The 26520-nt window shown below is 39.0% G+C and overlaps 1 protein-coding gene across 1 annotated transcript in view; it reads right to left on the bottom strand.

Moving 5' to 3' along the window:
* EPHA6 (EPH receptor A6) overlaps positions 1 to 26520 on the bottom strand; it is a 788910-nt gene that overhangs the window by 77114 nt on the left and 685276 nt on the right. The window contains 1 exon segment of the mRNA XM_087439470.1: positions 21255 to 21464. Coding sequence (XP_087295596.1) covers positions 21255 to 21464 — 210 coding nt within the window.

Below are 26520 nucleotides of genomic sequence, written 5' to 3'. Positions count from 1 at the left end.
TTATTTCTCAGCAAATGGGTAAGGTCAGTCTTTTCTGCCCTTGTTGGATTGGTGGATATTACAGCTAACTCTTCATTATCTATAGACGGGTTGGTCCTTTGGGTAGGATATTTATTACACAGAAAATTCCCCAACTACATTTCAATACACTTAGAAACTGGGCCTTTCATCAAACTTGCTAACAAGTTGCAACAGATGAGTGATTTGTTCCCCAGAGAAATAGCCAACGCATTAAGGAGAAGGCGGAAGAAGCTAAGAACCTGGATCATACATCAGCGAGTTAATTCACACCTGAATAATTAAGAGTTTGCTTTACAGTTATTGAATATTTATGAAGGCTCCACAATGTGCTGAAAAGTAGATGCACCAAGTAAAAATATCAAATAAAACCAACCTGCACACAATTTATGTTTAATGTGGACCTTACTACTCGACTGGAACATGCAAAATAGAATGTGTTTTCAAACCTTAGTGTGGTAAGAATCATGAGGAGGGGCGTGTCTGTTAAAACTGCAGATTTCTAGACGAACCTCAGAGGTACTCCTCGGGAATCTGCATTTTTAACAATTTACCCCAGATGATTCTGAAGCCGGTGGTCTAGAGACTGCTCTTGGAGAAAATATCAATGTAGGTAGTGACAGGAAAAGTGTATTTCCTGGGAGGCACAAGATAAGAAATCACTGACATGTGAATTGAAGAAAGAGGAGAAGCCAAAAGAGAACGTTTATCAGCATGAAGGAGAGTGTGGGCATAAGGGGAAAGAAAGGAGGAGAGATAAGAGAACGATGGTGTCACAAAAGATCTTAGCATCTTAGAGGTTTGCTCTCACGCTGCGGCGTCTGTAAGTTACGGGAAGTCCTTAGAGGCAGGGTGAATTACACCTTCCATGTGAGCAGTCACTGAGATCTCACAGCTCCGCGAAGGCTCACCAGCATTCTAAAGGGAAGCCCAGGCTGCAGAGGCGGCTGACACAACTGAGTCAGCTATTTACACTGGATCAATAAAAGGAGCTTTAATAATTAGCATAATGAACGTCAGGAAAGGAAGTCCATTGGTTAAATTGGTGTATTGCTAACCAGCATAACGGGTGTTAGAAGTGGGCCCTCATTGGTGGAGTAAGTGGCATTCAAGATACGTGGATTGGCTAAAATATTTTAGGGATAACTTCTTCCTCTTGCCTAATCAGGGGTGGGAATGAAGAGAGGCCTATAGCTAGCCTGCCACCTGAGGGATGGATTCTCCTCTCTCAATAATCTCTAAATGGTTCAGCGAGTGAATCTGAAGTTGTGACTGCCTGGCCTATAAGGTTATAGAAACTTGGCCCTGGGATCTTGTTTAGGCTTCTCTGAATGGTATTTTTTTCAGGCAAGATATTTGGAGATACCCTATAAGAATGGAGAGTGGGGACTTCGTTGATCTTACAGAACAAACTGTATAAATGTTTCATAACTGTTTGTTAACAAATGTTTGTATGATCAGTGTTGAAACATGAGGCAGAATTGGTCTGACTTGCTCTAATTTTAACTTGAAGCAAGTCTCTGAGGGTGGCTGCTCACTCTCAGTCACCTCAAGTGTTCTGATTGGTGTATCTATCTGCTAACAAGACTTTGGGAGTCGTCAGGACCCAGTTGGCATAGACCAGTTCTCAACACAAACATAAAAAAAAGAAAAATTTCAATTGGGAAAGAAATGTGGTGAACCTTCCTTGGTGTCTCCCGTGTGAGAGCAGCTGATCAAGCAGCCCACAGCTCCGGCGCTGTCTCTGGAAGGCAATGCAGTCACTGTCCTGCTCTGTTAGTCCCAGGAAGGTATGAAAGGGTCAAGAGAGGCTGGAAGAACAGCAGCCTCCAAAGGCATACAGCTTCTACTGGGTCATTCGCGTCTCTAATTTGCTCAATAAAAGAGGAAATATGAGAAATGGGGATAGAATTTTGCCCTTTCAGACAGTGGTGCTGTGAGTTCTCCAATGGGCAGTGATAATAACATAATAAAAATGATTTCCATGTTATTTAAGATCTTGCCCAGGCTATTCTCTACAAAAGATACTTTTTTCTTATTTCGACTGTTTCAATCCCTCCCTCTCCCCAAACAATTGCTGATTAAAAAAAAAGAATTAAAGGCTAATCAGGGCCGGCCCCGTGGCTTGGTGGTTAAGTGCGCGCGCTCCGATGCTGGCGGCCCGGGTTCGGATCCCGGGTGCACACCGAGGCACCACTTCTCCGTCCATCCTGAGGCTGAGTCCCACATACAGCAACTAGAAGGATGTGCAGCTATGACATACGACTATCTACTGGGGCTTTGGGGGAAAAAAATAAATAAATAAATAAAATCTTTAAAAAAAAAAAAAAAAGGCTAATCAGAAAGCTCTAGCTGTATGTTCCCCAATTTTCCCTGCTTATATCTTCTGAAGTAACCAGATGCTTTCAGCATGTCTGCCTAGAATAGAAGTCGTATCAGTTAACACTTTTCACATTTATTTATATACAGGCACTTAGATATGAAAATGCTGAAATGTGTGCATGATAATTCGTTTTTCTACAGCGTGAATGGAACTGTAAATGGGAAAATTGAAATGTTGTATCTATATCTACACATCTACAGCAACATCTTTTCTGAGATGATACTGTACAAAATAAATTCAGAGCATGCAACCCAACGCTTTTCCATGGTGAATGGTAAAAACATCTGTGAGGTCATTTCAAAATATTAAAGAGTCAAAGTATGGAGCAGCAGATTAGTTAAATCATAGACATTGTGCATGTTTAAGAATGTTACTCTAAAATGTCAAACTTAAGAGACTTAGTCTGGGTATTCTGTCTCTTTTATGGTTATAGGATTTATTAGACAATGTTAACATGCAGAGAGAAAGTGGGAGATATCTATAAATAACTTTGTATATGTTTGCTACAACTTGCCAGCTAATTATCATTTTGAGATATGATGGTTCTGATTAATAAATCAAAAGGGAAAGTCAATTATGAATTCATGCAATCAAACTTCACATGCAAGCCAAAATAAACTCAGCATTTGTAAGTCAGAAGAACCCATTAGGGAAACTAATATGGTAGTGTTTCCGACTACCCTGTGTGGAAAATAATACTCTCCATGTAGTGAAAAGAGGTAGGTGGGAGAATACTTAAAAGACAAACTACTTGGAATACTGCACATGACAATAGGACACTGACTGAAGTAAAGGGCTCAAGTCAAAAGAGAAGTGACAATATCTTCATTTTTTTTCCAGTTGAGTTCAAGGAATATTGGGTAACAAACCAAAGCCTCTTCTCTAGAGGGCTGTTTTTAGTTCAAGGAAAGACAACCTCTCATTGCTTCTGATCACAGACATAGGGTACTGTTATGGGTTGAATTGTGTCTCCCCAAATTCCTATGTTGCTTCCCTAACCCCCAGTACCTCAGAATATGAACTTACTTGAAAATAGGGTTGTTGCAGATGTAATTAGTTAAGATGAGGTCATGTTGAGTAGGGTGGGCCTGTCACCCAATATGACTGCTGTCCTTATTAAAAAGGGGAATTTGCACCCAAGGAGAAAACCATGTAAACATTCAGGCAGAGATAGGGATAATGCTTCTACAAGCCAAGGAACGTAGACGATTGCCAGCAAACCACCAGAAGCTAGGAGAAGGGCATGAAACAGATTCTCTCTCTCAGTCCTCAGAAGGAGTCAACTCTGTAGAGTCTTTGATCTCAGACTTCTAGCCTCCAGAACTCTGAGACAACAAATTGTGTTGTTTGATGGGGCCAGCCTGCTGACATAGTGGTTAAGTTCATGTGCTTGGCTTTGGTGGCTTGGGGTTCTCAGTTTTGGATTCTGGGTGCAACTGCTCATCAAGCCATGCTATGGCAGTGTCCCACAAGCAAAATAGAGGAAGACTGGCAACAGATGTTAGCTCAGGGCCAATCTTCCTTACCTAAAAAAAAAAAAAAACCAACAAAAAAAACTTTTGTTGTTTAAGCCACCCAGTTTGTGGTATTTTGTTATGGCAGCCCTAGCAAACTGATACAGGGATACAAATAACAATGAAGACACAGGCTTTGTTCTCAAAGTGCCTACAAACAGCTGTTCTATTGTAGAAGTTTGTAGGGAATCCTATCAGCAGAGTTTCGTCACTTAAATAGCAACATTCAGGAGCCTGGAAACAGAAATAGCTAAAAGAGAACTTTGAGGACGTTGAAGATAAAGGGGACAGATGATTCAAGGCATTAATTCATGTTCTTGAAATGGCTGACCATGAGATCAAGGCTGGGAAGACAAGGGAGGGAAACAAGGTGGAAAAGCATGTGTGATGAGCTACATCAAGAGAAGGAAAGGTGGGGTCAGTGGGAGAAGTGGAAGATTAGTGGTTATAGATTTTGTTTAAAGACTTGTACTCTTCTAGCTCTGTATTTGGGTAGATGTGCCCTCTTGGAAGGACAAATGTGAGGATGCTTATCTTAACATTTTTAATATTACAATGTATGCCTTAATTCTAATAAAAAGCATGTAGTCATTATCTTGTCAATCTTTCTAAAAATTCTTTTAAAATACTATAAAATATTTCATGCACATAAAAGTCACATAAAGACTAACGATCACCTGTATATCCGCCACTTGGCTTTAGAAATACGGAGTTTCTGATACAGTTGGAGCCCCAGGAGTTCCTCTCCCAGGTCTCTTTCCTCGCCATAACTCCTACTCGCGTACCTCCTACTCTGAACTTGCTGTTTATCATCCTCATGCAGTCCTTTTTGTATTTTTCCCCAGAGTCATCCAGATCAGAGACAAGAGAGGGGAGTTTTTGTACCCCTGCCTCTGCCCGTTATTGGTCCACGGCTGTCCCTGTGGGATGTAAATTCCAAGCTGCTGACCAGCTTTTGTTGCCTGCAGGCAGAGTGTGTGCCAGCACAGTTTACGGCAGCCTCTGATCAGGCCCCAGGTGCTGACTGTGGGAGTAAATGCACTTGGGAGCCTGTGTACATAAAAATGGTAAAGGGAGATGAGAAATATGGGAAGCACACTGTCAAGATCTGCTAACTAACCCATCACATGGATACACCACACTTTATCTATTTTCTTGTTGGTGGGCATTTGATTCAAGTGAATATTTATTCCAGTTTTTAATAGTAGATGCTAAGAGTAAACCATAAAAAATAGGCATCTTTAAGCATTCCCTAAATATTTATTTTATTTTGCAACTTAAGAAATAATACAAGTCTTCCATAAAGTCCTTCTCTATGAGGAATCAGGTGAAGGGTGGAAGACTGTTTATTCTGATTGTCAGAGGAAGGGAGCTGGGAGACGAGCGAGCGCCCTTCTCCAGAGGACAGCTGGTTTTCACAATTCTGATTGTCAGAGATGGAGGGAACTGGGAGACGAGTGAGTCCCCTCCTCCGGAGAGCAGCTGGTTTTCACGCCTTGGGGTTAGATGCTGGAGCAGGGGACGGGCCTATGTCCTGGCCTCCTAGGAAGGATGCCCTCACGAAGCCTCCGATTCCCAGGGCGCTGTCAAACCCTTTTTAACTTTCCAGTTCATGCCTTGCTTAATCCTTGGTTATCTTGTTTAATGTTTTAAAACATATGTTTCATTTTTACTGTCTTTTTTTCTCACTTGATTAATTAATATTTATTTTTATACATCTTTTTTTTTCTTTTAAGTGGGAAACAGAGATATTTGCAAAAAGGGACTGGCCGATTGCCCAAGCCCAAAGCAAAAGGGGCTTGATACCTGTTCCTCCCTCCTCATCTTCCCCCTCCCCATTCCCTCAGCTCTTAGATTTGGAGAAATGAAAAAGATCTGTCTCCTAGCTGAGCTCCAGATGGTCTCCAGGACATACAAGGAAGCCCTGTGGGGTAGGGTGGCAGCCTAAGTCATACATAAACGATGCTTCTGATGTCTCGACATACACTGAAGGGAGATGTATAGTTTTCCACCCCAAGAGCAAAGCCCTTTTCGACAGTGTGCCCAGGGCCAGTCTCAGAGCATTGCCCATCTGTCCAGGCAGCTCATGCACCGTGTCCACCAAGACCACAGGCCATCCAGGAGAGGAAACTGGACTGTGCAAACCTCCCACGTGGGCACTCCGTGCATGCCCAAAGGAGAAATTCTGAGATGTGATTGGTAGCAACGCTTAAGGAGGACCCCTGAACTTAAAGCAAACCTCGTTACAACTTGAATTTAGGATTCTTTTATTTAAGTATTTGAATTTCCCTTTTATTGGACTGGTTTAAGAATAACCAACAAACATCCAACACCACTGAAAAAACAAACGGATCTCTCAAGGGAGAATTTTACACTTCTCCCAGTTTTCAGCTCTTAAGGAGTTGGCAAGTGTGATGGACTGAATGTCTGTGTCCCTTCAAAAATCATATTTTGAAGCCTTAACCTCCAGTGTGATGGTATTCAGAGGTGGGGCCATTGGGACGTAATTAAGTTTAGATGAGGTCATGAGGGTGGGCCCCCATGGCTGGATTAATGTCTTTATAAGAAGAAGAAGAGCGACTGGAGTGCTCTCTTTTCACCATGTGAGGACACAGGGAGAGGGCGGCTGTCTGCAAGCCAGGAAGAGAGCTCACACCAGGACCTGAACAAGCCAGCACCTTGACGTTGGGCTTCCAGCCTCCAGAACTGGGAGAAACAAATTCCTGTTGTTTAAGCCACCCAGTCTATAGTATTTTACCATGGAAGCCCAAACTGACTAAGAGAGTTAGGTTGAGAAAATTTCTAATAGGTATTTTAGTCTGGATGTCTGCAAACCTGATTATACTACTTAAGAATCGTAGAATTTGCAGCTTGAAAACCAAAGTTTTACGAACTATAAAATGTCTCAGCAATAGTTTCCCATCCATCATAAACTCCAACGTTCCATAAAGTTTCCTCAGTGTTTGAAGCAGCGGAAGAGCTCTTGAACTACGCTAATATCTCCCTTAAGATGAACATGGGGGCTTGAGATACCTCCAAGTCAGCTGACCAACATTAGGGAGCCCAGTCTTAACTACAAGTCTTTTCACTCTGAACTTCTTTTGATAATGTTATACCAAAAAAAAAAAAAAAACCCTGTTAATATTTTCCCATTTATATGACAAACGGAGTGCATAGTATGAAGACTCAGAAAGAGACTGCCAGTGCTACAGCACCACACAAAGAGATGTTATTTCTGAATTTACGAAGACAGTAGGGAACTAATATTTTCCACTTTTTATAGGAAGTAGCTCACCTTAGGAATACAGTGAAAAAGACTGCGCCCAGAGTGAACTTTGAGCAAATGCATTGATAGGAATGACAAGATACAGAAAGGAGTTATTGAAACTAGAAGAAGAATTCAGATTAGAGCAAAATAGAACTATCGTCTTAGACGCGTTTTTACCAATTTTTACTGGCAAGAAATCAAGATTTAATATTAGAATGTCATTTTCTTGTATGTAAGTAGACCTACAGTTAATTTAATATATGGCAAAATGTATTTTGTTTCATTTTCATACTATGGGTTCAGGCTATTTTCAGTAATCCTTTTGTCATCCCAACTGATCCAGAACTGTATTCTCGCCAGATACTGTCATCTACAGATACGTTTATTGGCAGACCCTGTCTGACTATGATAGCTAAGATTCTGGGCCAGTGCAGGCAAAATCAGGCAAAGAGTACACCTTACAGAATGCTCTTTTAATGCAGGCAAAATCAGGCAAAGAGTACACCTTACAGAATGCTCTTTTAATGGGGCATATTTCTGTCACATTGTGCCACATTCATATTTCATTTTTGTTTTTCTCATTCTTGTTCGTCTATCTCTTGTCATGTGTGGCCTATTTCACTTACCCTCTCTTCTATCTTGCATTGTTCTAGGCAAACTAAATTCAAGCTATGTACAGTGAGGGACAAGGGACTTTACAGGCTGGTCCCAACACCTTCCAAATCACAAATTTCAGATTCACCCTGTCCCATAAGGGAGTATAATGAATGGTATTGTATCTTAAGATTGTTATTATAATTGTCTCTCTGTCAATGTTTCATAAGTTTTAAAGAACAGGAATAAAAAAAAAAGGAATATTTAGACAGAAACAGAATTCAAAATATCACAGAAAATTTTCTGCTTTGTTCTTGAGAGTTCCTTATATTCCCTCGTTTCAGGACAAGGAAAATGACCAATGACCTTTGTTGTGCTGTTAGCGCTGTGCAGTGGACTCTGACTCCTAGTGTCCCCATGCGCAGCAGAGCAGACCCCATCTTTCTGCGCCATCCTCGCCCGTTCCAGTACTCTATCAGACAATGCCCCGCTGCTATTCACAGGGTTTCAGAAATGGGTGGACTGGTCCTTCTTCCTAGTCTGAATCTAGAAGCTCCGCTGAAACCTGTCCACCACGTGTGATCCTGCTAGTGTTTGAAATACCAGTGGCATGGGTTTCAGCATCACAGCAACATGCAGCCACCACAGTATGAACACTGACAGCCAGGTGGTGTGGCTCCCTGACCAGGACAGGAACCCGGGCCGTGGCGGTGAGAGCGCTGGATCTTAACCACTGGACCACCAGGGCTGGCTTCATATGCTCTTACCAGGGGCTAAAACGGCTTATACTTTTCTGGGCTATTTCCAATACTTGAATAAACTGAAACAGTGTTGGTAAGATGCGGGAATTCTTACTTGAACAAATGTGGTCTAAATTCTGTGATCATAGAGCCTAAAGTATAATCTGTGGTAAGGCAGGAAAATAATTTAGAATTACCTTATTCAAAATCAATTTCTGTATCACAATCCTCATATCCAAAATAAATTTGGGAAAACATATCCATAAAATAAGTGCCATTTCTTTTTCAAATAGTGCCTGCAATTGCTGTTATTATTTCTGGCAATTTTCCTGATACAACAGAAAATCCACTGGAATAGTTTATATTTTAATACTCTGTCCAGGTTTAACCCTTGGCCGTCTCTCTTTTCATTAATGAGGGTACCCTTTTTTCCCCTTATATGTATCAATTAGATACAAGCTACTGAGCCCAAGACAGTAGGGTCTCTCGTTGCCTTAAATCTCCTCCTAAAATCACGTTGCCCTCATGCCTGCTGAGACACCTTAATGGTCTCTTAAATGTTCTCAAAACTATGGGCTTCATTCATATGCAAGAAAGCTTAGCATTGGCATTTAAAAATGTCAATGATGGGTCGCCGGTGCCAGCGGTGTAGCAGTTAAGTCATGCATTCTGCTTTGGCAATCTGGGCTTCACCACTGGGTGCGGACCTACTCACCGCTCATCAAGCCATGCTGAGGCGGTGTCCCATACAGAAGAGCTACAACTGTACAACTATGATACACAACTATGTACTGGGGCTTTGGGGAGAAAAAGGCACAAAGAGGAAGATTGCCAACAGATGTTAGTGCAGGGCCAATCTTCCTCAAAAAAAAAAATATATATATATATAAATGTCAGTGAAAAGTCACGTTTTATTTTCTTTTCCTTGAGTTTCTCTTCACTCGCTTCTGTCTTCCTCCTGATTTGTTCTAAACACACGCTGCTTTCACAATTCCTTTTTCTGACTTTACATTTGATCTTTTCACTGGAATTATGTTTCCACTTTATACCTTAAATTTTATAGATGAAAACGCTGACTAAATCATCCTAAAGTCCAGTGTTGGAATTCCAATTTAAATCTGGGTAACTTCTCAGTTAAATATTCAGAATCAGTTTTCTCTGATCCTTCCTCCCTCCTTATGGGTAAAGAGTTCAGAGTTATTAAACTTTAATAAACAACACATACGTAAAACCCCTGTAGATCAGGGCTTATTAAAATGTACATCTTCTTTCTCAGACAATATTAAACTAAGAAAAACAAAGTTGCTCTTCCCTGATTTCCAGAAACGTTTTCAAACGTCCTGCGTCTCATTCATTAACCACCAGGGGTCGTATCTGTACAAACGCGTCAGGACCCTTTGGCGGCATCATTTGATAATTTCGTGAAGGATTTGTTTTGCTTTATCCTGCTTTTATGTCTTTTTTTTCTCAGCATGTGCAGTTTTTATAAAGTGATCCTAATACTACTGCAGTTTCTAATGTTGGGTGTGGAGAATGAATTTCACTTTAGAACCAGAAGAGATAGTCTAGGTCAACACTCTAGAAACTGCAATTCCAGCAGTTTCTTCTATTTCCCATAAGGCATACTGGAGTTCAAGCAAACCTAATCATTTCCAAGTACCCTGAAACCCCATTAACTTTAGAGACAGTAAACATTCACCGGCATAATCTGAAATATAAGTGATTATTTTAAGACTGAGATAAAATTCAGCATCTTTGCTACTGAGGAAAGTTGTTCGCGTTCTGGCCACAGGTTATAGCTATATCATAGTTTAAAGTATTTTCACAAAACTTTATAGGTTTTCAATAAGTGCCCAGAGAGGGGCATACATTTCTATATCAGTCTACATTGGAGAAAAATGATCATCACAGATATGTTAAACAGAAGAAATTGCAAGAAGGTAGCAAAGTGAAGAATACTGAATCCATCAAAACAAGTTAACATCAGGAAAAAAATAACATCAGGGCCAATGATTTCATTCTTTATTACTACGCATGTTTTACACTGAAAACTATCTTCTATGAGAAACCGAAAACAAAATACTTGGGCTACATGGAATACATATTTGAAGAACAATGTCAGAGAAGCTAATAACTTCTGTTGTACACTGTGTTCTTATTAGTGTAACCACGAGACGACTCTAACTTCCCATTGTCCATGCATTCTCCTCCCCTCCTCTCCCACCCTTTTCCCACTGTATTGACAAATATGTCACCTGCTTGTGACTTCTCTCTTATTTATGATGTGTGAGGCTGGAGGAGGGACTAGCTGGATGTGTAACTAGATTGTATTAGAGAAGTTAATCCAGATGGGCCCTTGGATAACGGATGTTTCACAATCAGCTGCCTGTTTACTAAAACCCACATTTGCAGATCAGACCTTGCTACTCCTCCCCCAGACCTACTGAAAGAAAATCAACCCTTTGGGCTGGAAACTGGGAATCTGCATTTTAAATAAGTGCCTTAGGATTCTTGTGTGTTCATCTCAACAGAAGTCATGATCCATACTGTAGTTTATTGTTATCTTGTTGGTTGTTATAACATTTCTATAGAGAGTGGACAGTTCTATTAATTCTATTCAAGATGTGGAAATTGAGGCACAGAGATTTTAAATTAATGATCCATGTTTGTTCATCAGTATGGCCAAACTGAGATTGAAATCAGAGCTGCAAGTTTCTAAGCCACCGTTCTTTCTCTTGTTTTATGTCTCGAGTGTTTTCTCCATTACTTAGCGAGTCCCTACACATGCTGGCGTATTGAAATGCCCTGATTGTGAAGTTCAACTGACGGTGGGCAGAGACAAGGGTATAACAGCTTGCCATTTGCCTTCCTTAGTTATTACTTTATATAAGAGTACAGCTTGGTTCTACTGAATTTATGCTTTTATTTTAGCAGCAATTACTTTTTTTGTGTGTGTGAGGAGGACCAGCCCTGTGCTAACATCCAATGCCAATCCTCCTCTTTTTTGCTACGGAAGACTGGCCCTGGGCTAACATCCGTGCCCACCTTCCTCTACTTTATATGGGATGGGGCCACAGCATGGCTTAACAAGCAGTGCGTCGGTGTGCACCCGGGATCTGAACCGGCGAACCCCGGGCCGCTGCAGTGGAGCGCGAGCACTTAACCACTTGCACCACCGGGCCGGCCCCAGCAGCAATTACTTTTAAGGGCAAATGTCATTTCTAGGGACAGCCAGAAAACTTTCCTGAAAAAAAAAAAGAAATCTGAGCCTTTAGAAAAATATATGCTATAAACACTTAAATTAAAAATGTTGCCATCCTTTGAAGAGATTTTACTTTTATAGCGTGTGTGAAAAGCTAACTTTTGAGACACTAAAAAGAACAAGGTAATGATTCAGTTTCTATAAAAAGAAGAGAATTAAGGATCAGAATGTGTTAGAACCTAAATTATGCAATATATACAGGCAAGAGTAATCTAGAAAACATTAGCTTTATGTATAATTCATTTAGCAGCTGCCTATTTGTGACACATATTATACACTGATTAAGAGCATGGTTAAACAACTGAATAATGCACGTGCTTCATATAATAACACGTTGTTCTTACTGCAAGTGTAAAGAAGCAAAACTCAATACAGTGAAACTTTGTATTTATGTTACTTCAAACAGGTCATGATCTGAATATCTGAAAATATTGACGGATCATGGATGCACTCAGAGCTGTTCCTTGCAGAGAGAGGCCCAAGGGAGAGTTTGGGGAAAACTCTTTGCAGCCACCTCTTCAGTGGCCTTCTTTTGCTTTTCTGTAATGAACCATGTCTGCCCTATGAAAACCTGGTTGGTGAGTACCTAGCTCAAACCAACCAAGGGATAGCCATGTGAAAAACAGTAAATTGGGAAAAAGTATTTATTTCTTAACAAGGTTGCTGATATTTTTTATAATGCGTGAAATTCAATTTTATGTCTTTCAAAAGCACACTTCAAGATTCTCTAGTGCTTTCTCCAGCTTTCCATCTCCTAATGATTGTTTATAGGCTTGGAAAAGTTGATGACTGTGGGGCTTAATGGTGGGCCCTGGGGTGACAATGAGGGATAGGTATTGAATTTGAAATTGTGTGGAAGAATCTGAGGTTTCTTGGAATATTGCCCAGAATTCCATTAAAAAAATCAGTAATGGTAATGTTCATTTCCTAATCTCCTTATATTTCTTTAAAAATAAATGTTGCCCAGTGAAATGACCTCCGGCCATCTTTTTGTTTAGAGAAGTCGAATTAAAGCAATGAAACAAACATGCTATTTAGTCACTGACTAATACCAGGGAGAAGAAATTTTAAATACACTGGTCAGAAAGATATCTTGGAACTCTGCCAGGAGCTATTGCTCTCTCTATTTTTATAACATATATTGTTTTCTTTCTCTTATCATAAAAGTAAAATATTCATTGCAGAATAATTTAAAAAGTTCAATAAGCAAAAGAAAAAAAATTTGAGATGTGTTTGCATTTGTAATATATGTCACCAAAGACTAAGAAACCATTTTCTTTATTTCTCAATCTTCAAAGACTTTCAACTACTGCCATCCATGGCCTTCTGCATGGGTGTCAGAGGTGAGAGACAGGAGGGAGTTTGCTACGATAGGAGAGACTTTGAAGTGGGAAGTACTGAAAGAGGGGAGGAGGGACAGACACTTTCCCTTAACATTGTCATTACTGCAATGGTGAATTGACATTGCTTCCAATGTAGTAGCCATGTGACTTGTGCAAGTCACTTAATTTGTTTGGGCTTCAATTTCCTTATCAGTTAAAAAATATACACGCACACACCCATCTAGGTGGAGCTATTGACAAAAGATACCCATCTCTCCTCCACTCTTCATTTTTTCTATTACCAGCTGACACAACTTACCATCATTTCTGTCTAGGGTGGTACAAATGAGTCTTTTTTCTGTCTCTCTCCTTGATCCTCTACAGTTCATTCTCAACATATCGGCCAGAGTGAGCTCTTAAAAACACAAATTCTGTTATGTCATCATCAGCTTAAATCTTCCAAAGGTTCCCTTTGTAGTTAGACGAAATGTTTACTCCTTCGAGTTTCTACAGGATCTGGCCCCTCTGTCCTTATTTCCCACACTCTCCCCTGCCCCTCAATGTGTCAACCATCCTGGCCTTATTCCTAGTCCTATAATATGCCAAGCTTGTCCCCATCCTAGGATCTATATTTGTTTTTCTCTCACCTTAGAACACCTGGCTTCAGATCTTTTCTTGGCTGGTACCCTTATAATTTTCAGGTCCCATTTCAAATGCCACCTCCTTAAAGAAGTATTTCCTGGCCAAGGTAGCTACTCACTTTCATTTTTATTTTTTTAATTATATATCCAGTATTTCTCACTATGTGAGATTGAGATTCTTTTTTTTTTTTTCCTTTTGGTGAGGAAGATTGTTCCTGAGCTAACATCTGTGCCCATCTTCCTCTACTTTATATGCTGGACGCCTGCCATAGCATGGCTTGATAAGTGGCACGCAGGTCCGTGCCCGGGATCCAAACCTGCGAACCCTGGGCTGCTGAAGTGGAGCGCACAAACCTAACCACTATGCCACCAGGCCGGCCCCGAGATTCCTTTTTTTTAACTTTGTTTATTATTTTTATTCCCACCCCACTCAAGACTGTAAGCTCCATGAGAAAGCTTATTTACTGGAGTGTCTCCAATGCCCAGAACTGTGTCTGGCACACAGCAGGCACTCAATACACATGCTGCATACAATCTCAGACAGTAATTACACATTCAGTGGCATGATCATTTAATGTCTGTCTTCTCCCCAGATTCCAAGCACTTTTATCTCCATTGTCCAACTAGTTGCCTAATAATATTAAGAAATACACGTTAAATGAACAATTTATGATGATCGGATCTTCAGAGTAACTGTATATTTAGAGTCTGCTTAGATAATCTAATCAGCTTGTATGCCTGAGATGATATTTTACTTAAACTCTTCATTTTGTCATTTTTCTGATTACATTATCTGTTAATACGGAAGTTTTCTATGTGTTGATTACTGTATCAGAATATCTTCAGATGCAAGTCATAGGTCATGGAATGCCCAATTCTCAGGAGCTCAAGCAAAGAAGACACTTAATTAACTTACAAATGAAGAACTAGAGTAAGTGGTTTCTGTATTGATGCAGAAGCTCATTAACTGCATCAGAGAACCAGGCTCTGTGATCTTCCTACTTGGCCATCCTCAGCACAGGGTGTCTCCCTAGGCTTGTTGCCTCATGACTGAAAGATGGCTGTCCCCCTCCAAGTTCTATGTCCTTCCAAAACTATACTCAAAGCATAAAGAAAAGAAAGGGCCAGTACTGGAAAGTTCTCCCTTCAAGCCTATTTCTGGTAGACCTCAACCAGAAATTTTCCCAGAAGTCACCAGTCTCATTTCCCTTTACATATAAGTGACCAAAGTGTAAAATCTAAGTGTCAAAGGAGAGTGGTATCAATATAACTGGCTTATATAAATCATAATTTATTTCCTGGGACTGAGCTCATTACAAACATCCAAATTTAAAGATTTTATCAGCCAGGAAGAGATGACAAGAGAGGTTGGGTAGGCAGCTAACAGGGTCTGCCACAAACAGCAGAAATAACTGATAACCTTTTTCAATTTATTTGCCATTGATGTAAAGCTCTTTCCACTGGGACTAAGTAAGCTTTTCCATAGAGCTTTCATCTGATTTATTCTGCATTTATAATGTTTTTCTCTCCAGTTCTTTACTGTCAATGGAAAAAAGCATTCTTTTGACATCAGAGATAAAACTTGCAGTTAAGCATGAGTCATAGCTTCATGTCTTCAGGTGCTATCTCTGAAATTCTAGGTCTAAAGTCAGCGGCTTCGTATTCATTGTCTTACTTTGTTTTTTTTCTGCACAAGCAAGATGGGCCAATAAGCACTGTACTTTCTGCTTGTCGAACATCTGCAGATTGATCTTTCCCAGTAAATCAATTCAGTCTGGGTTTGTTCTAAAATCATCGGGAGCAAGGAGAGGAACTCCGCGTTAGTGTTGGATGTTACTAACATAACATAGGCAGCACTCAGTATTTTCTGTGGCTCTTGGTTAATCATCAAGGTGTATGCTGAGTATCTTGACAACTGTGACTGAAATTTGATTATTGCTCACTGATTAGCATTTACGTTAGAAGGACCAGATGTATTTCAGATGTTTGCAGATATTAGAATATTATATATTATGTGATTTTATGAACTATTCATCTTGGATCTTATCCACCCTGGAGGCATCCTTTTGTTCTCAAAGCGTTTGGTAGACTGTTTTCAGAGACTTTAAAGCAGATTTTTCCCCTCTGTTTGTGAATACCCTGACCCTTTGTTATAAGTGCTTCAACACTTGTTACATTTGCTGCTTTCGATTGCAAAATTTTGATCTCTTTACGATGCATTAAGGATTGTTTTAGGCTTACTCATTTGGTGGGTTGTGATTAACAGTGCTATCAGAGGAGAAATAAATGTAATTCTACTGAAAACAATGTTCTTATGGTTTCAATCACTTTCTCTCTACCTTTTTCTTATTGGTTCAACTATCAGCAATTAATTAAGTAGTCATTAAGTAGTGTATTATTCTAGGTGCTGGGAAGCTTTCAAAAATGTAAAAGATAAATCTCCTGTTCTCCAGGCTTTTACACAAAGCTAAAAGGATTCATTACTTTAGAGAAAAAAAAAAGTACTTGTAAGTTACACACCAAACCTTGAGTACTGAACAGAAAGAGTTTCTTAGTGGTCTTTTGTCCTCAGTAATGCCTTCCCAGGTCCAAGGCCTGAAGGTCCCTTCTTTAAAATGCATACTGGAAAGACATACCGCTTTCCATCCACGAAGAGCTTGTTTTTGTACGTGATTTGCACAAACGACAAATGGAGGTTTTCCCAGAGTAAGACTTGGCTTCTTTTTTTGGGGGAGGGAGGAAGATCAGCCCTGAGCTAACATCTGTGCTAATCCTCCTCTTTTTGCTGAGGAAGACCGGCTCTGAGCTAACATCTATTGCTAATCCTCCTCCTTTTTTTCCCCCAAAGCCCCAGTAGATAGTTGTACGTCATAGTTGCACATCCTTCTAGTTGCTGTATGTGGGACGTGGCCTCAGCATGGCCGGAGAAGTGGTGCGTCAGTGTGCACCTGGGATCCGAACCCAGGCCGCCAGCAGCGGAGCGGGTGCACTTAACCGCCAAGCCATGGGCAGGCCCCAGGACTTGGCTTCTTGACGGTGCGTGTGACTGAGCTGGTAGTCCTCTCTATCTTCCAGGTTTCCCATGGAGCCACCCACTTGTTCAGTCCTTTCCTCCTCTGTGTATGATAATCTTCACGTATTTTTCATTTTTTTTATTACAAAGAGCTCTGTAATGATCACAAAACATTGCTTCCTAAGCTTCAGAGATGAGTCTTTTCAGGAAATGATTCTTTAGATATTAATTTTCTCTGGTATTTTTTTTTTTTCTTTTTGAGGAAGATTAGCCCTGAGCTAATATCTGTTGCCAATCCTCCTCTTTTTCTTTTTTCTTTTCTCCCCAAAGCCCCAGTACCTAGTTGTAGAGTTGTCGCTCTTCTATATGGGACGCTGCCTCAGCATGGCTTGAGGAGTGGTGAGTAGGTCCGCACCCAGAATCCGAACCAGCAAACGCTGGGCGGCTGATGCGGAATGCGTGAACTTAACGGCTACACCACCGGGCCAGCCCCTCCTCTGGTATTGTTGATTCCCATTTCCATCTTATGCTCAAGATCTGCCATTGTCAATTCACCCAAGTAGCACATTTCAAGGAAGTTTTGTCCCCTTCTGATGCCACCATAGGACAACTACCATTAAGATTTTGGGTCTCTCAGCCTGTGACCCAAGCTGCTGCATACGGCCTTCACCTCTTGAACGGTTATTTTGAACGGTTATTGAAGAAAACTCTTGCTTTGCATTCAACACACGTTCCCTCTGGTTTTGTATAAAGCTTTGTTGCCCTTTCATCTCTGTGGTTGTGGATTTGCTTGCTGGCATTTGGGCTCAAAGTGTGGAGACCCTAATTTCTGAGAATATAGCTTTTATACATTAGATCATTAGAATTTCCTTTACAAAAAGTTTATATTGACAAAAGTAAACAAAAACTGTCAAATTTTACTCTCATGAATTAGTCCATCAAACATTTGCTGGTTCAGGGGCACTTTTTTCCTCTGAAGTTAGGAAACCTAATGCTGCCACACGGACTTCTTCCTCTTCAGCTGTTTATAATGGTCTACAGAGTTGACCGATTTCATCTGACTGCTATCATAGTGTCCGTCTAGTAAGAACTGTTTTTTTTTTTTTTTTTTTTTTTGTGAAGAATCATTTTGTTGTTTTCCCCAAATGGTATAGCTCCTTTCTTAGTGATAAATTTGGTTCATCCAGCCAGGATTTTATTGTTTTTCATTCTTCTAAGGTTTATTTGCTCACCGCCTTTTTACTGAAAAAGAAGTTACTTAAATCTTCACGTTACAGCATTCTGATAACACTGCTATTTTCTCACCTTGTTTCTTTATACTCAGGCTGTTGAATTTACATTTGCCTAGAAGAAACCGTCTTTCCTTTACTGGAATTTTTCAGTGAGTTCTGTGCTGGAACCTGGCCTTATACTCTATTGATGCTACGACATATAGCTTTTGGGTGGCTACAGGTTTCCTGCTCCTCCACCTGAGGGTCTGCCTTTGTGCCTGAAGCTCTCATACGCCCTCCGTATTTAGCTTGCCTAAATCTTAAGGAACAATTGAAGTAAAAGTCATTCTTCAGATTGGCCCTGGTTCACGTAGGGGTAGACCTAGTGTAAGATGCATTTTACCAAATGTTGTATCTCAGCACAGTGTCAACTCTGCCATCACTGATTGATGGACAGAGAATCCTGTGGCAAGATTTCAAAGGATAAAGTTTTATTTTTCAAAATCCAAGAAATCAGAAACATTTCTCAGTATAAGCGCTTTTATTCAGTGCATTGGATATTATATGATTTTAAGTGAAAGTATTTTTCAAAAAAATTCTGTGTAACTTTTTATAGTAACTCATTTATTTAAAAGAGACAAAAATGAGTGAAAATTCTGAGTATGTTTTACTAGCCGGTTAAGCTTGATCTCCAGGCAAATCTCAATTACTCATGTTAAATGAAAGTACTTAAAGGCAGAATAGTGGATGATCTAAAATAATTTTATCTCACTTTTACTAAAAATATTTATTGTTAAAGTTGGACATGTCTCAAGATTTAAAAATTCACATCAAAAAGTCACACCAATTTATAAACACTTGAATTAGGTAAAGGAGGAAGTCTGCTCAGATCTCCCCCAACTTCAGCATACACATACAAATATCTCCCCTTCGTGCTGCTCCACTGTTTGCTATAATTATCTCCATATGGGGTATGGACCATGCCTTCTTAGACTGACAGGAGATTTGACTTTTCTCTTATCTTATGTAAAATAGGGGAGGTTAAGAGTTGGAGCTTGGAAGAGGTCTTACGATTGCAAAGTAAACAGAATTAAGATGTTAACAGAACTGTGATTATGCAGATCATGTGTGTATTGTCAATAATGAGGCTCTGTATTTCAACTAAGAAAGTACTTATATGGAATTGTTGCTAACCGTCAAAGAAAAAAGCAAAATTTGCCTTGGATAACACAGAATAAACATGGTTGAAAGTCAGAATCAAAGAATCTTTGAATTTTTAGCAGATTTTGTGATAAAATGATTTTTCCATTTTGTTTTGATCTTTAAAATATAAGAAAAGGAGTTACTCATAATTTAAAAAAATCTGAACAGTAACTGCCATTATATTTTAAATAAAACTTATCTCTTAAAACAGATAAGTGTGAGCCATAATATATCTTTTAATGCTCTTTTTAGGTAAATAGGACCTCATTTCCATAACTGAGAGCAAAGAGGCTTAATATTTTCAGTGCAAGTTTAAGACTGGTTGCTTAGCAATATTCAAATGAGAGAAAGTCCCTCCTGTGGAACTGGATCTAAAACTGTCGTCCATGTGAATGTGTGTCAGATTCAGAAAAGGAAGCAATTTCTTAGCACAGAAATTATAACCAGAGAGGAGACCATGCAATCAAATGAGAACAACCCAAACTCAGTAAATTCCATGCAGATTAAGTCCACCACATATCACTAATTGTATATGTATCATTAGCTGTGGTTCATAATCATTCACCAATCTCTCTCACCAAGTGCCAGGTAAGCTCTTCACAGAATTGCACCTAAGGGCAGGGCCCCAGTCCTCATCTAGATCCTATTTTGGTGCGTTTTTCTCCTTCTAACTTTAACCCACAATGCACATTTCTTGGTTTTCATGCCATTACCAGTTCTTAAGGTCCTTTGAGAAGGCGTGATGTATTTCAGTGCAGGGCTTACCAGGAAAATCGGCTACTACTGGTGCTGCCTCTCATGCTGCACTGTCCACTCTTGCCCTCTGCACTTCTACTGGTTTTAGTATGTTTTACTGTATTTGGGTCCTCTTAGTCCTCTCTCTGTGTAGTCATTTATCTGTTCTCAAGAATCCTTTGTTTTTGGTTATTCACTCTCCAAGGAGTGTGTGTGTGTGTGTGTGTATATATATATATATATATAATCAGACTTATATATCAGACTCTGAGAGATTAATTTATTTTCCTTAGAACTGTATTTCTTTGTTGGAGAAATTAGTGAAAATATTGTTGATAAACTAATATAGAGCATTTCTACAAAGCAAACATGGTAAGGGCATACTACGTTTCATTCATAATATTATACTGCACCCATTCTGGAGTAATTGAACACAGTGAAGTGTGAAAAACATCTCATAGAAAATGAAATAAAAGGGGACTAAATAACGGATTTGCCTCTTTTAAAATAAGGTGTAAAGTTAGAAAAAGAGAAGAGAAAAAAACATCTTGAATAGTTTTACTGACTTATTTTTCATTGAAGCTGGCTGTCAAATGAGTCAATGGTAAGGGTTTTGTTTAAAAAATAACAGAATATAGTATAATTTTACAAATGACTAGCTTTAAGATAGCTGAAGAGAGACTTTGAGACTGAACTCCTTGAAACAATAACCAAAGAGATCAGTGGAATGAACTGGTTTGGGGGCACTCAGAAATGCTTCAACTATTCATGGGTTAAGTTGAGATCATATAATTTACACATGTTAGTTTGGTTGTCAAGTTTTAGCCTTTTATGCCCACTTACATTTTCCCAAAGTATCACTCCAAAAAAGGTTTAGAGTGTACTTATCTTCAGAGAACCTATATTGTTCATTTTTAAGTATGATCTGATCATTCCATAACATTTGCTGTGAGAAAAACAACGTCATTTCATAACCACTGGCTCTTCAGCATCACTGACTTATTAACTGGCTGCACCGTTGGCCTCTACAGAACCCCATTTAAAGGAGATAGTTATTGAAGCATCAAAAATACCTCAGGCAAAGGCCCACTTTGTGGTGAAGGCAGTCGTGATGTGGACCTCAAGCAGGATGCTAAGGTAAAGTCGCGGTACAATGGAAGAAAGAAAGCAGCCAAGTTTAAGGTCTTTTTTTTTACTAGGCACTCACATAAAGCAAATACTTCTTAATTAAATAATGATGCAAAATTGGAAAAACGACAAATGAGAGCACAAAATTAGGAAAACAAAAACAGAATTACTCTAGTAGCATTAAAAACAATAAGTATATTGGAAAAGGACGTGTAAACTTACAGTTGCTGTATAAGCAGCTTCTGGGTCATCTTCCAGCACACGGGAGAGACCAAAATCAGACACTTTGCACACTAAGTTGCTGTTGACCAATATATTCCTAGCTGCCAGATCCCGATGAACGTAACCCATATCAGAAAGATACTTCATTCCTGATGCAATGCCTCGGAGCATACCGACCAACTGGATGACTGTGAAGTGGCCGTCGTGTTTCTGAAAGAGAATCACAGTTGCTTACATTGGTTTATTTTAATGCAGTGTGTGCATGTGTGCGTGTGTGCGCATGCATGCGCACGTGTGTAGTATTAAATAAAACTCTTGAATTTGGCATATTGGGTCCAAAGAACGTAAGTATCATGTTTGCCAACCATTGACTACGTTCATAATGGAATGTGAGAATTTGTTTGACATTTAAAGAAAAGGAAAATCTAGCTGCAAGTCATGAAGGAGAACAAACAAAGGATAGAAGGGAACCAACCAAATTAACTTCCAGAAAAAAATGACTTCAAAACTTTAAGTAACAATAGGGAACTAAAGTCAAATAAGGTAATAGCAATGACGACCAGGAAAACAGAATTCACTTTCCAAAGTTGTGAGCCCTGGACCAGCTGTACAGGTGGGCAGAAAACCTAGGACTAGATGAAGCTGTGTGATAACTGGGAATACATTGGAAACTGACGACTCAGGAAAAAGAAAAATTGATTGCACAAACAAGAAACAAGTTTAGGACAGCTGCAGGAGAAAGAAAACCCACACGCAAATAGAAAGTGACTGGATTTTCCCATTCTTTCACTATACAGAGCAAACAGAAAGGAAGTTGTTGGAAATGACTGAAAACAGGATTATTTGAGCTCCCAGTTGGGAAGATTAAATGGAGCGATAGGAATAACGAGGCAGACACAGCGCTGGCATGTAGCCGTCAGCCCCTAGACTACCTAGTCCCCTCACCTCCATTGAAAAACATGTTTTTTTCAAAAAGGAAAAAAAAAATCCAGTTGTCTTTCATGCAAGATATGTGCACAAATAAGACCAGATACAAACAGTACCCTAGAAATTAGAGAAAATGAAAATCAAAATATTTTAAGTTTGAAAAATAATGCATATTCTGCTTAGTCGTTTGGAAATTGTTGCCTTTAATGGAGTTATAGAGAAACATGAAAGATTCTCAAGTTGGTTGTACACATCAAGTAACATTTATTTACAAAAGATATTAAAAATGAGTATCTAGGAAGAGACTACACAATGTGGTAGAAGCATAAACAAGAGTATCTTAAAAATTTGCCAAGTTGAAGCAGTTCTCATGGATATTTGATTTAAAACTACAGGGGTGATTGCCCCTATCACAGTGACACAGTCTCCTATACGATGATGATTCATTGGTCAGTTAAATGAATAAGCTTATACTACAAACGGAATAAACTTTGTCTTACTGTATCAACTTATCTCCCTGATAGCTCTCTGATAATATCTCCCAACTCAAGTGCAGAGTAAGGAAAAGAAGCCTCTCTTAAAAGAAACATTCCACAGCAAGAGTATCCATTTAGGCAGGCTCTTCTGTATAATTAATGTATAAAAGATAACCCAGCAAAGAAAATCTTTGGTGTTATTAGCTCTTTATGTTTCCAATCCATCTTCTTAGACAGTGCACTATTAGATGAAATCTGCCTGTTCTATCATGTACCCTACCAACCTCTCCTCTATTAGGAATCCCAAAGCCTTTGAGTAGAATGGAAAGCATAAACTCTTCTGGCCTAGACAAGATTACACTACATTTAAAGAGGTAGTTCTTTTATCTGTTAAAAAATGAAGCTTCCTGGTATCACGGTTCTTGTCAATGAATTTCTGAAGAGTAGTATACGTTAGTGGACCATCTGGAAACTAAGGAGTGCCTCAGTTTCGTTATCTGTACAATGAGAATAGAATAATCTGACTAGAGTTGTAGTGAGAATCACACACAAAACAAATAGCACAGCCCCTGACTTATTTTAATAATACAGTTGTGTATCGCTTAGCAATGGGACATGTTCTGAGAAATGTGTCATTAGGCGATTTCGTTGTCATGTGAACATCATAGAGTGTACTTACACAAACCTAGATGGTATAGCCTACTGCTATCTAGGCTCTATGGTACTAAATCTAATGAGACCACCGTCGTATACGTGGTCTGTCATTGACCGAAATATTGTTATGAGGTGCATGACTGTAGTTATTATTTAATAAAACCTTGTTGTATAATTATATCTAGTTCTTATAATTTTATTATGAATGATAAAATTCTCTCACATTCCTGAAAAATCAATTGGCAACATAAACTCCTACATCATAAAGAGAAATAGTTACTTAACACCAGGTTGAAATTTAATTTCCTATCTAGTCTGAGAGTGGCACAAAGCACCAAGTTATTTCTTTTTTTAAAAAAAGACTTTTTTTTTTAGGTTCTCAGCAAAATTAAGAGGAAGGTACAGGGGTTTCCCATATACTCTCTGCCCCTACACATGCATGGCCTCCCCTGCGTACCCTAGAGTGGTACATTTGTTACAACTGATGAACCTACATTGACACATCATAATCACCCAAATTTGATGGTTTACACCAGGGTTCACTGTTGGTGCTGTACATTCTTTGCATTTGGACAAATGTATAATGATATGTACCCACGATTATAGTATACAGAGGATTTTCACTCCCCTAAATATTCTCTGTGCTCTACCTATTCACCACTACCCCCCAACCCCTGGGAACCCCTTATCATTTTACTGTCTCCGTAGTTTTGTCTTTTTCAGAATGTCGTATAATTGGAATCACACAGTATGTAGCTTTTTCAGATTGGCTTCTTTAACTCAGTCATATAGATGTAAGGTTCTTCCATGTTTTTTCATGGCTTTATAGCTCATTTCTTTTTAGTGCTGAATCATATTCCGTTGTTTGGATGTACCACACTTTATTTATCCATTCACCTACTGAAGGACATCTTGGTTGCTTGCAAGTTTTGGCAATTATGAATAAAGCTGCTATAAACATGTATGTTTATAGCACATTTATAGCAGTTTATAGCTGCAGGTTTTTCTGTGGACATAAGTTTTCAACTCCTTTGGGTAAATACCAAGGAGGGTGATAGCTGAATTGTATGGTAAGATTATGTTTAGTTTTGTGAGAAACTGCCAAACTGTCTTCCAAAGTGGCTGTACCATTTTGCATTCCCACCAGCAATGAATGAGAGTTCCTGGTGCTCCACATCCTTGTCAGCATTTGATGGTGTCAGGGTTACTGATTTTAGTCATTCTAATAGGTGCATAATGGTGTCTCATTGTCTTAATTTGTATTTCCCTGATATATGAAGTGGAGCTTATTTTCCATCTGTATATCTTCTTTTGTGAGGTGTCTGTTAAGGTCTTTGGCTGATTTTTTAAGTAGGTTGTTCTCTTATTGTTGAATTTTAAGAGCTCTTTGTATGTTGTGGATAACAGTTCTTTACCAGATGTGTCTTTTGCAAATATTTTCTCCCACTCTGTGGCTTGTCTTCTCATTCTCTTGACATCATCTTTTATAGAGCACAAGTTTTTAATTTTAATGAAGTCCTGCTTATCAATTATTTCTCTCATTGATTGTGCCTTTGGTGTTGTATCTAGAAAGTCATTGCCATACCCAAGGTCACCTAGGTTTCCTCCTGTTTATCTTCTAGGAGTTTTATAGCCTTGCATTTTACATTTAGGTCTGTGGTCCATTCTGAGTTAATTTTGTGAAGGGTGGAAGGTCTGTCTGTGACTAAATTCATTTTTTTGCATGTGGATGTCCAGTTGTTCCAGCACCATTTGTTGAAAAGACTTTGCTCCACAATATTGCCTTTGCTTCTTTGTCAAAGATCAGCTGACTATGTTTATTATAGGCTCTCTGTTCTGTTCCACTGATCTATTTGTCTGTTCTTCCACCCACACCACACTGTCTTGACTACTGTAGCTTTATGATAAGTCTTGAAGTCAGGCGCAGTCAGTCCTCCAACTTTGTTCTTCGCCTTCAACACTGTTAGCTGTTCTGGCTCTTTTGCCACTACATATAAACGTTAAAATCAGTTTGTTGATAACCACAAAATAACTTACTGAGATTTTGATTGGGATTGCATTCAAATTACAGATCAAGTTGGGAATAATATTGAGTCTTCCAATCTATGAACATGGAATATCTCTCCATTTATTTAGTTCTTCTTTGATTTCATTTCTTAGAGTTTTGTTGTTTTCCTGATATAGATCTTGTGCATATTTTGTCAGATTTATACTTAAGTATTTCATTTTTGGGGGGTACTAATGTAAATGGTATTGTGTTTTTAATTTCAAATTTCACTTGATCATTGCTCGTATATAGGAAAGCAACTGACTTCCGTATGTTAACTTTGTATCATGCAACATTGCTTTAATTGCTTATCGTCTAGTTTTTTTGGTCAATTCTTTCAGATTTTCCACATACAAAGCATGTCATCTGCAAATAAAGACAGTTTTCTTTTTCCTTCCCAATTTGTATGTTCCCCCCTCCTGTTTCTTGTCTTACTGCATTAGCTAGTACTTCCAGTATGATACTGAAAATGAGTGGTGAGAGTGGACATCCTTGCCTTGCACCTGATCTTAGGGGGACAGCTTCAAGTTTCTTACCATTAAGTATGGTGTTAGCTGTAGACTTTTTGTAGATAGTCTTTATCAAATTTAGGAAGTTCCACTCTATCCCTAATTTACCGAGAGTTTTTATCATGAATCGGTGTTGGATTTTGTCAAATGCTTTTTCTTCATCTATTGATATGATCATGTGATTTTTACTTTTTAGCTATTTGATGTGATGAATGACAAATGATTTTTGCAAGTTGAACTAGTCTTGCATACCACGGTAAATCTCACTTGGCTGTGGGGTATAATTCTTCTATACAATGTTGGCTTTGATTTGCTACTATTTTGTTCCAAGATATTTGTAACAGCTTTATTGAGATATAATTCACATTCCATACAATTCATCCTTTTAAAGTATATAATGTAATCATTTTAGTGTATTCACAGATTTGTGTAACCATCACCATAATCAATTTTAGAACTTTTTCATCATTCCCCAAATAAACTCTCTTCCCTAAAGAAAGCTTATACTCACTAGAAGTCACTCCCCATTTCCCCTAACACCCCCTAATCAGCCCTACACAACTACTAATCAACTTTCTACCCTTGGTATTTCATATAGATGGAATCATACAATATGTGATCTTTTGTGACTGTCTTCTTTCACTTAGTATAAT

This window comes from Ceratotherium simum, chromosome 15 (assembly GCF_057802395.1).
Source record: "Ceratotherium simum simum isolate JZ-2026a chromosome 15, ASM5780239v1, whole genome shotgun sequence".
Lineage (NCBI taxonomy): Eukaryota > Metazoa > Chordata > Mammalia > Perissodactyla > Rhinocerotidae > Ceratotherium > Ceratotherium simum.
Note: the sequence above shows the minus strand (reverse complement) of the source record. Positions and strands in the feature narration are given on the sequence as shown.